This window comes from Opisthocomus hoazin, chromosome 8 (assembly GCF_030867145.1).
Source record: "Opisthocomus hoazin isolate bOpiHoa1 chromosome 8, bOpiHoa1.hap1, whole genome shotgun sequence".
NCBI classification, from domain to species: domain Eukaryota; kingdom Metazoa; phylum Chordata; class Aves; order Opisthocomiformes; family Opisthocomidae; genus Opisthocomus; species Opisthocomus hoazin.
The window spans coordinates 39,807,038-39,818,598 of NC_134421.1; the positions used below are offsets into that span (position 1 = coordinate 39,807,038).

Below are 11,561 nucleotides of genomic sequence, written 5' to 3' on the forward strand. Positions count from 1 at the left end.
CAGTTAGTTAGGTGCTGCTAATAAGCAGCTAAATGGCTCCAGTCCTCTCTGACATAGCTTGGGGAGCTGAGCGCTCGCTCTCTCTCTCCCTGTGGAGCACTCTGCACCTGTCCTCCATGCTGTGACCTCACAAATCCCAGTTTCATGGGGTGGCATTGGAGAAGATGACTTCTCGGTCCAACCTCCAGACCCCAGCAGCATCCAGCTGCCTCTCCTCCCTCATGTTGACAGTGAGAATAGTTAACCCAGTGCTGCCTGAGATTCAGATGCTTTTGGCTGGCTCCAGCATAGATGGCCAACTGATCCTGAACCACAGCAGTACCCTGGTGGACCCTGTGGTGAAGGTGGAGGTTATGGGAAGAGGCTACCTGAGATGGCTTAAAATCAGAAGAAGTGATAGTAAAGTGTGGACCTGGAGCACGACATAGATGGTATAGAATATGGTGTGGATAATGTCCTGGGTTCAGCTGGGATAGAGTTAATTTTCACAAGCAGCTGGTTGGGCTGACCCAAACAGCCAATCAGATGGGATATTCTATACCATGTGATGCCATGCTCAGTATTTAAGTGAGGAGCTGGCTGCAGGAGAGGCTTTTCTACTCACGAGCAAGCTGAGTGTTAGGTGGTGAGAACGCTGCATGTTGTATATGCTTTTATCACTGTTATTGATTGTTGTTTTCTTCTCCCTTTGCTGTTCTGTTAAACTGTTCTCATCTCAACCCATGAGTTTTTGCTTTTTTTCCTTTGGATTCTCCTCCCCACCAGGGAGGAGGGAAGGAGTGAGAGTAACTGCGTGGTTCTTTTGTTGCAAATTGAGGCAAAACCACAAGAAAGGGTAATCCTGAACTGGACTATGACAAGCACACGGCTTGCACCAACCAGGCTGCCTACATCTCCAAAGCAAAGTATTTCCACATAGAAAGTAAAACACGAGAATGAGGTGCCTGTCAACTGAATGACATTTTAGTGTTGGGCTAGGGAAGGTGGGATCTGGGGACGAAGTCCTTTTAGCAATGTCCACATGCTCTGTTGCTATCCCATGGCATGCTCATTTTCACTACAGTAGAGGGCAACCAGGCCTTTGTGATGAAGAGCAGCATTCTGGTACAATCAGCAGTATTTAAGGCTGTGAGCAGTCCCCCATGAGGCTGTATCTGTAAATTGAACGTTTGTCGCACAGAAATCTATCACAACCTGTTTAGCAGCAGGTAGCAAATCTTTAGTCACAAGCACATCACTGAAGCTTTCTTTGGTCATCTAAAATGCTTACCTGCAGTATTCTTGTTGACTTACGTGCCAGCAAGTATCCACTGGGAATACAGGCTTTGTTATATTTGCAACTATAGTAAAGGGTTATTAAAGATATTGCTGTATTTTTACTGAGAGGCAAGAAAAATGTGAGACATACACTGAAAACAACTGCAAAAGCGTGGTTATTTCACTGGATCACAAAATTACAGAATCAGAATCACAGAATCACAGAATAGTAGGGGTTGGAAGGGACCTCTGTGGGTCATCTAGTCCAACCCCCCTGCCAAAGCAGGGTCACCTACAGCAGGCTGCACAGGACCTTGTCCAGGCGGGTCTTGAATATCTCCAGAGAAGGAGACTCCACAACCTCCCTGGGCAGCCTGTTCCAGTGCTCCGTCACCCTCAGAGAGAAGAAGTTCCTCCTCATGTTCAGACGGAACTTCCTGTGCCTCAGTTTGTGCCCATTACCCCTTGTCCTGTCACTGGGCACCACTGAAAAGAGCTTGGCCCCATCCTCCTGACACCCACCCTTCAGATATTTGTAGGCATTTATAAGGTCCCCTCGCAGCCTTCTCTTCTTCAGGCTGAACAAGCCCAGTTCCCTCAACCTCTCCTCGTAGGGGAGATGCTCCAGTCCCCTCACCATCCTTGTAGCCCTCCGCTAGACTCTCTCCAGTAGCTCTTCATCCTTCTTGAACTGGGGAGCCCAGAACTGGACACAGTACTCCAGATGAGGCCTCACCAGGGCAGTGTAGAGGGGAAGGAGAACCTCCCTTGTCCTGCTGGCCACACTCTTCTTGATGCACCCCAGGATCCCATTGGCCTTCTTGGCAGCCAGGGCACACTGCTGGCTCATAGTTAACCTGTCGTCCACCAGGACACCCAGGTCCCTCTCCGCAGAGCTGCTCTGCAGCAGGTCCACCCCAAGCCTGTACTGGTGCATGAGGTTGTTCCTCCCCAGGTGCAGGACCCTGCACTTGCCCTTGTTGAACCTCATCAGGTTCCTCTCTGCCCAGCTCTCCAGCCTATCCAGGTCACGCTGAATGGCAGCACAGCCTTCTGGTGTATCTACCACACCTCCCAGTTTGGTGTCGTCAGCAAACTTGCTGAGGGTACATTCTAACTCTTCATCCAGGTCGTTGATGAAGAAGTTAAACAAGACTGGGCCCAGTACTGACCCCTGGGAGACACCACTTGTCACCAGCCTCCAACTAGACTCAGCGCCGCTGATGACAACCCTCTGAGTTCTGCCATTCAGCCAGTTCTCTATCCACTTCACCGACCACTCATCTAGCCCACACTTCCTCAGCTTCCCCAGGAGGATATCATGGGAGACTGTGTCGAAAGCCTTGCTGAAGTCAAGGTAGATAACATCCACAGCTCTCCCTTCGTCTACCCAGCCAGTCATGTCATCGTAGAAAGCTATCAGATTGGTCAGGCATGATTTCCCCTTGGTGAATCCATGCTGACTACTCCTGATAACCTTCTTTTCTTCCACTTGCTTCATGATGGCCTCCAGGATAAGCTGCTCCATCACCTTTCCCGGGATGGAGGTGAGGCTGACCGGCCTGTAGTTCCCTGGGTCCTCCTTCTTGCCCTTTTTGAAGATTGGAGTGACATTGGCCTTTCTCCAGTCCTCGGGCACCTCTCCTGTCCTCCAGGACCTCTCAAAGATGATGGAGAGTGGCTCAGCAATGACATCCGCCAGCTCCCTCAGCACTCGTGGGTGCATTCCATCGGGGCCCATGGATTTGTGGACATCCAGATCGCTTAAGCGATCCCTCACACAGTCCTCCTCGACCAAGGGAAAGTCGTCCTCTCTGTAGGCTTCCTCTCTTACCTCCGGGGCCTGGGATTCCTGAGGGCCAGTCTTAGCACTGAAGACTGAAGCAAAGAAGGCATTCATTAGCTCTGCCTTCTCCGCATCCTCCGTCACCAGGACACCCGCCTCATTCAGCAGCGGCCCCACGTTGTCCCTAGCCTTCCTTTTGCTGCTGATGTAGTTGAAGAAGCCCTTCTTGTTGTTTTTGACATCCCTTGCCAGCTTCAATTCCAGGTGAGCCTTGGCCTTCCTCGTCGCATCCCTGCATGCTCTCACTACGTTTCTGTACTCTTCCCAAGTGGCCTGTCCCTCTTTCCACATGCCATGCACCTTTCTCTTCTGCGTGATCTCCGCTAGAAGCTCCTTGTTTAACCATGCAGGTCTCCTGCCTCCTTTGCTCGATTTCTTTCTCAGGGGGATGCATTGCTCCTGTGCATGGAAGAAGTGTTGTTTAAAAAGCGACCAGCACTCATGGACCCCCCTGCCTTCGAGAGCCCTGGCCCACGGGATTCCTCCCAGTAGCTCCTTGAAGAGGCCAAAGTCAGCCCTCCTGAGGTCCAGGGTTTTGATCCTGCTTATCGCCCTGCTTCCTCCACGCAGGATCCTGAACTCGACCATTTCATGGTCACTGCAGCCGAGTCTACCTCCAACCTTCACGTCCTCCACCAGTCCCTCCTTGTTTGTTAACACGAGGTCCAGCAGCGCGCCTTTCCTTGTTGGTTCCTCCACCACTTGCATCAGAAAGTTATCATCGATGCTCTGTAGGAACCTCCTGGATTGCGCCTGCCTAGCTGTATGGTCTTCCCAGCTGATGTCAGGGTGGTTGAAGTCCCCCATGAGAACCAGAGCCTGTGACTGTGAGGCTGCTTGCAGCTGCCTGTAGAAGGCTTCATCAACCTCCTCCTCCTGGTCGGGTGGCCTGTAGTATACACCCACCGTAATGTCACCCGTGTGAGCCTGTCCCTTAATTCTAACCCACAAGCTTTCAACTCCTTCTTCACTTGCCCCCAGGCCAAGCTCAATGCATTCCAGTTGCTGCCTCACATATAGAGCAACTCCCCCACCTCTCCTTGTTGGTCTGTCTTTCCTAAAGAGTCTGTAGCCATCTATGACAGCATGCCAGTCATGCGAGTTGTCCCACCATGTTTCTGTGATGGCGACCAAGTCGTAGCCGTCCTGCTGTATAATGGCTTCCAGCTCCTCCTGTTTATTGGCCATACTACGTGCATTGGTGTAAACACACTTGAGCTGGGCTGTCAATCTCACCCCTGGCCTTGGCACTCCAAGCCTAGGCTCATCCCTAGTGAGCTGGGCAATATCCCCTTCCCCCTTCGAACCTAGTTTAAAGCCCTCTCAATGAGCCCCGCCAGCTCGTGGCCAAGAATTCTTTTCCCCCTTTGTGATAGCTGAACTCCACTTGTTGCCAGCAGGCCCGGTGCTGTGTATACCTCCCCATGATCAAAAAAGCCAAAATTTGACCGATGGCACCAGTCCCTGAGCCACCTGTTAACCAGGTGAGTTTTCCTGCCCCTTTCAGTGCTGTCCCCTGCCACTGATGGGACGGAGGAAAACACCACCTGCGCCCCTGATCCCTCAACCAGTCGCCCCAGTGCCCTGAAGTCCCTTTTGATGGCCTTGGGACTTCTTTCTGCTACCTCGTCCCCGCCAACCTGCATTACCAAGAGGGGGTAGTAATCAGAAGGCCGCACCAGACCAGGGAGTTTCTTCGCAACATCCCTAACCCGGGCCCCAGGGAGGCAGCAGACTTCCCTGTGGGATGGGTCCGGTCGGCAGATCGGGCCCTCTGTTCCCCTCAGAAGGGAATCACCTATGACAATGACCCTCCTTTTTTTCTTCATTGAGGCAGTTGTAATACGTGGGGCTGTCTGACTCGTTCTAGGCAACCCCCTGGATGGAGCCTCACCTTCACCCACATCCTCTGTGGCCGGTCCCTCACATTCCAGAGCCCCATACCTGTTGCTTAAGGGCAACTGAGCAGGTGAGGGAGGCCAGGGGGAAATTCGCTTGCCCCCCCGAGCAGGGACCTGTTTCCATTCCCCCCCATCTCTTAGGTCCCCTCTTTCTGCTCGGTGGCAAGAGGGATGGGGGTTCTCTGCTTTCTGTGGAGCCGCCTCCTGCTGCCGCTGCCTCAGGGAGGGCAGGGTGCGGCTCCACCAGTCGATCTCCCTCTCACACTCCCGGATGCTCCTCAGCCTCTCCACTTCCTCCTTCAGTTCTGCCACCAGGCTGAGCAGGTCATTCACCTGCTCGCACCGAACACAGCCGTTGTCTCTGCTGTCCTCCGGTACGAGCGCCAGGCTCAGGCACTCCCTGCAGCCAGAGACCTGGACACCCGCGTTCTTGCATGGGGCCTCCGTCTGGGTCCCCACACTCCTTCGAGCCACAGCTTTACCACGGGTGGTAACCATGGCTAGAATATCTCCTGGAAGAGCGATGCCCACTACTCGAGTAGCCAGAAGGGGCGGCTGTACCCTGCCAGTCGCCTTCCCCGCTCGCCCTGCCCGCGCAAACTGCTGCGCCGCTCCCGGGCTGCTGCGCTGCCTCTGTTTGCCGGCTCTGTTCGCTCGCGCTCCCTGGGGGCTGCTCTTATCCCTGAGGGGGTTTGGCCGCTGTCACACTCGACTCCGCCCCCGCTGAGTCAGAGCTGCCGCTCGTTGGCACTTCCCGCTTTCCCGCTGAGGGGGGGGGCTGGGGTCTCCTCTCTCTCTCGGCGCTTTTTGCCGCCTCGCCGCTGCGGTTTTGCCACCGGAGAAAGGGTCCCTCGGCGCGAGCCTCTGCTCCAGAACCCTTCACCTTCAGTAGCTTCGCCGAAATTACAGAATCAAAGAATGGTTGAGGTTGGAAGGCACCTCTGGAGGTCATCTAGTCCAACCCCCTGCTCAAGCACAGCCACCTAGAGCCAGTTGCCCGGACTTTTCAATTTGTCAAAGGAAGGAAACTCCACAACCTCTCAGTGCAACCTGTATCACAGTGAAAAAGCGTTTTCTGATTTTCAGAGGGAACCTCCTGTGTTTCAGTTTGTGCCTGTTGTCTCTTGTCCTGCTACTGGAATGAGCCTGGCTCCATCTTCTTTGCACCTTCACTTCTGATATTATACACCCCAACACACACACACACATAAATGCAGAGCTAAATGTTAAAATGTACAGATTTACTAAAAAGAGTAAAGTCAGTGGCATGCAATGACCACCTAAAACAGTGAATTATTCCAGTGGATGCTTAAAGTATATCGAAGTCTCCTAGGAGGTGCACTCCCCTTTCTCAGCTACTCTTTCTTAGGGTCTGTTGGGAGTCCTGAAAATTTAGTCTGCAGATCACAGGTGGTCGCTGCCCTAGATTAGCTTAGTACTGAAATTAGACTGTGCCAATGCATGGTAACTGTGCTTTTGAGCTATGACCTGTAGTAGTCAGGCTTTGTTTCTTCTCAGACTTGAAGGCTCTACTTTGTCCAAAGGTTATTTTCCCCTTACACATGCATTAGAGTCTTAGCCTTGATGTACTGCTGCATGCTGACTCTTCCTGTAGGCCACCAGATGTTACGGCCCTGACAGAAAAGAGAGAGAAAGCCTGAGTGTTGGAAGAATTATTTTTGTCATTATAAGAACAAGTACATGTAAAGCACCTCAGTTCTGGATCTTCGCAGCTAAAGTTCAAATTGATGTTGCTTGAAGACACACTTGAATCCGTATTCTGCCACCTACATATGTATTCCTGTTTTCAAAATAGTTGAGCATTCACATCAAACAAAACTTGCCCATGCAGTGCAGTTTAATAACAGCTTTTTACTACTGTAACTCAGTATTTTCCTTCCTTTTCCAGCATTGATTGTATCTCTGTAGACATGCTCTAACAAGTCCAAGAAAGCCATTTTAAAACATGAAAGAAGATACGGACCTGACCCTTCTCACCCTGAATACTCTGTGCTCCCCACTAATGTTGGCATACAAGTATGTTTGAACAGATTGCTGCTGGTGTCAGCTTTTGACACTCAGCTGCTAATATGCTCCTGATAGCATGTTACTATCTGGTGTTTGATCTTGCCAAATGCCCTGCTTGGGTCACAGCTGATGTCTCTGTAAGAAGCGTTATACATGGATCCAGGTACCTGCTGACATATTTCTTTTTAACCCTGGTAAGCCCTGTCACCACACTTGAAACTCTGTATTGTCCCTCTGTGAGATAAAGACTGCTGGAGGAACTGACTCCTTGCAGTCATCGAATAAGATGGGTAACAGCTCTAGGATAATTAGACCCAGAAAAGAAAAAGAACAGTTGCCGTGCTACCAGGGATAACCATCCCCATCACCAGCAGAAACCCCTAGGCCAGAGCAAACCAGGGGCAGGAGCTCACAACACTACCGGCAGGTTGAAACTCCTCCAGCACTGCCATGTGCCGTCAGTGGCACCCTGGGAAATCCCTCGTGTCCTTCAAAGAAGGTTCACCCCTGAAGTCACTCCCACCAGCAGCCTGTTTGCGCTCTCGCCACAGCTGCAGCCATCATCTCCCTTGCTGCGTAATACAAGATGGAGCACTTTTTGAATTGCGTGGCACAACAAATTATCTGGAATTGACTTAGATTTTCCAGTGTGACTGAAGTTGCCAGGTTCTGCTGAACATGGAGCACGTGGCATCCCCGCGCACCTCTGGGGAGCAAACTCCTGGCAGCACCCTCCCACCTCTGCAGCTGCTGGGAAACTCTCTGCAGTGTGATTAATTCTGTTGCGTGGTTTCAGGGCAATAAGGTTTTTGGAGCCCACGTACAGGATGGCTGCTCCTGTGGGGAGCCAGGGAAAGCGAGTGCACCTTTGCTTCCAGGGTGAATTCAGGGACATTGTTTAAGGCCAGAAGGTCCTTTTGAGTCCAAGGGCTTGTGCAGAAAGTTAAGCACAGCTTAGCAAGCGGGCACAAGTCAAAGAAGTCTCTTTAGAAGTGATGCAAAACAAGAGGAATTGGGATTAAAACTGTTCATAGAATGAAATGTGTATCTGCAAGCCTTTTTGTGCCACAGGGCCTACTTCAGCCCTGCACGCAACGCCAGGCTCTGAGGCTATACCTGCAGCAGGGACTGAGAAATCTGAACTCTTCAATAAATCCCCACACTGTGCTAGGGTTGCAAAACAGACCAGTCACACCAGGGCCTAACTGCAGATCATTCCAGGAGGGGAACACTGATTTCTTTCAAGGTTAAATTGCAGATCTGCTCCAGGTTCAAAGTCCTTCCTTATACCAAAACAAGAACATTGCCAAAATAACTTAAATAAGTCAACGTCATGTGAGATAAGGCCCTGGGAATATCAGGTTTCTACAAACTGTCAGAATAGACAACATGACTTTCTTATATTGAAGTTATCTAAGAGGCTGATGAGTTTTAGTTTCCTCCCTTTCAGATTCTTTTAGGCATTTTTTTTCTTCAGTGACAACTCTGATGTTTGATTGAAAATGCTTTTATGCTATCTGGTAAATATCCCATGCTGCAAGGAAACAATATCCAGGCTCTTCTGCTAACAAGAATATCCAGTTTAGATTATTAAAACTCAAGGTGTTGTTGAAATCATCTGCAAAAGGATACAGTCAGCAGGACAAAAATTCTAGCAGTGTCTCACATGTCCTAATATTGTTGTTCAAAGTGAAGTTTTGGCACAAGCTGCTAAAAGGAAGGAAAGCTCAAGACTGGATGACAGACTCCCAGCAGATACATGTGTTGAAAAGAAATAAGTCTTGGATGAAGAAAACAGTCAAGAGCTGGTCTTATCTGGCCAGAAGAGGCCAGACTTATCCTTGCATAGGTGGGATAGTCTTTCGTTACAGGCAGTGGGACTTCACCCACACAGAACTGAATTTGATTAAGAGGAACTGGCACAGAAGGAAAGGTATTTGAAAGAATGGATCAGCTTTCCCGTCTCTCATTTGTGCAGAGAAGGTGTTAAATGTTACTTTATTTGTGAGTGGGGTCTTTTGCACAGGTGAAATGAAAGTTTCAGATCATATGCACAGGTGTTGTAGACAATGATAAAAGAGGAGTGAGAGTTATTACACCGTTTTTCTCCTCAAAACCCTATTAATGTTTATTTGGAAGGTTAAAAGTCTGTGGCGCTCCAGTTTGCTAAGCGAAAATCCGAAACAGTTTGTAAGGAGCTGCAGGTTAGGTGACCTTGTGTTAAAATGAGTCAGATTAGCAGTTCCCAAGTCTGTTGACTGGTAGGGGTCCATACACTCAGCAGCTGACCTGCAGAGGTAATGCACAGTCCACCCCATACCATGGCTTTATGGCACTTTGGGTGCAATACTGGATGGTAAGGACACCTTGGATTCTGGGAGAAACATCAAAGTTTCCATAAGGTACAAACAACCTAAATGTTTAAAAGACTTCTGATAGCAGTGTGTTGGTTGGCTTTCAGATGACTGGTGACCACACCTTTGACTTCCACTTCAGCTTTCCTCCGAGTATTCCCTTCACATTCACCCGCAAAATTGGCTGCATCTCCTACTTTGTTCAAGGGACTTGCTGCAGCCACCAATTGTCTTAGCTAAAGAGGAGAGAAGTCTACTGTTGCAAGGAACTGCTAGTGACCACAAAAGACATATGAAAGACAGAGCAAGGGGAACAAGCTGTCTGAGTTGGAGACACATAGAGCTACCTTGCTCTGATCCAGAGCTGTAACTGCTTACGATTAAGTGTCCATGAACTTTTAGCTCTGAGCTTCCTCCTTTTAACATTCAAATGACACTTCAATATCTTCTGCCATCTTTGTTCTAGGTCTTGCACCAAGATGTTTCTTCTCTAGCATACAAGGTGCATTGTAAGTCTTCAAGTGACATGTAGGGAGCGCTTTGAGATCCAGGGTGAGGGAAAACGGAGGTTACTCTCTTGCTTTGGAGTCTAAGTCTTGGGCAAGCATCACCAAATAGGAGGTGCCATTTTTACCAAACTCTGCCTAGAATGGACCAGTCAGTCAAAGACCATCAAGACAGTTAGAACATGATGATTCTAATGATTTTGTGGCCTCCCTTTAAATTTGGGTACAGGTAGCTAAGAGTGACAATGTTTACATATGCACACATGAATTCTTTGCACAGATGCTCAGGAGGACTGTGATAATCCAGCCATGTCACATTTGGTGCAGTGAGGAATACTGTCCTCTGGGTTAATGTTGAGGCTTGAGGGGAGGGCTGAGCATCTTTAGCTGTTGCGTCAGAACTTTAGCATGTGGTGTTTGGGAATAACCATGTATCCAGCAACAAGAACTCACCATATTTTGCCTGTCCACCCACCCTCTCCACGCAGGCTCCACTGGTGGTGGAAGCTAGGAAAGACGTAGTTTATTTCTCCTGCTTCAGTCATGGCTCTGTGATCCCTCGGATCTTCCTGGAGAAAAGTGTGGTTTGCTCTGGAAAACCATTGTGTTTGTGACAGATATTGCCAATAGGGCATGCAAGTATGTTAGAAAGATCATTTTTGCTGCACACTACATTGTTCTGTATAGGGGCTTTAGCAGCAGGGGAGAACAATGCTCCTTGGAAGATGGAAGTGAAGTGACAGGGTTGGAGTCTCAGACAGACACAACTTCCTTTGAGGCCATAAGATTTACCAGTGTGCTGGCTCTGCTGAAACCCATGCCTGTCACCAACACTCTCACAGAAAATAAAATCATGGCATTCAGGTACAAGCTGGTAGGCACCTCTGGCCTTCCTTGTACAACATTCACCATTGCGGGCAGGGTGTTCATCATCACAGCAGCTATACCAGAGCATTTCTCTGTGGAGCAGAACACCATGACTCTGCATAAAAATGAAGGTGACGTCTCAAAGGAGGTCAGCCTTCACAGAGACCTTTCTGAGATTGATCCAGGAGCAATTACCGACAGATCCACAAAATAAAAGATTTTTCTGCAAAATCCGTGCACACCAGCTGTATGCTTTCAAAAGAGGAGCCTACTTTTGCAGAGATGCGCCAGTGACTCCCGAAAAAAGAGAAGTAAAGCTAGCCAAAGTCCAAAGTCAGGAAGGCACCTAAGTGGAGCCTGTAATTCTGTTAAACTGACTCCTGATAACTGGATAAGGAAAAACAGAAGACATAGCAATGGCCTAGGCAGAGAGCGGGCACTTTGCAGGCACATAGGATGGCCATGCTCCTGTCCATGGGAAAACAGCTCCATGCAGAGCACAGAGGATGGTGTGGTGCTGAGGGGAGGCTGGACAGCAGGCACTCGTCCTGATATGCGGGGTGACTGGGGCTGGCTGGAGAATCATAGAATTCTTTAGGCTGGAAAAGACCATTAAGATCATTGAGTCCAATCGTTAACCTAATGTTATGAAGTCCACCACTAAACCATGTCCCCAAGTGCCACATCTACACGTCTTTTAAATACCTCCAGGGATGGTGACACCACCAGGGATGGTGATTCCACCACTTCCCTGGACAGCCTGTTCCAATGCTTGATAACCCCTTCAGTGAAGAAATTTTCC

The 11,561-nt window shown here is 49.5% G+C and overlaps 1 protein-coding gene across 1 annotated transcript; it reads left to right on the forward strand.

The window, feature by feature from the left end:
* Positions 1 to 221: 221 nt before the first annotated feature.
* On the forward strand, positions 222 to 10,973 carry ARRDC5 (arrestin domain containing 5). Its single transcript, XM_009943462.2, is given in 4 exon segments — positions 222 to 404; positions 9,494 to 9,611; positions 9,614 to 9,690; positions 10,434 to 10,973. Coding segments are annotated over 4 exon segments (918 nt in total).
* The last annotated feature ends 588 nt before the right edge of the window (positions 10,974 to 11,561 follow it).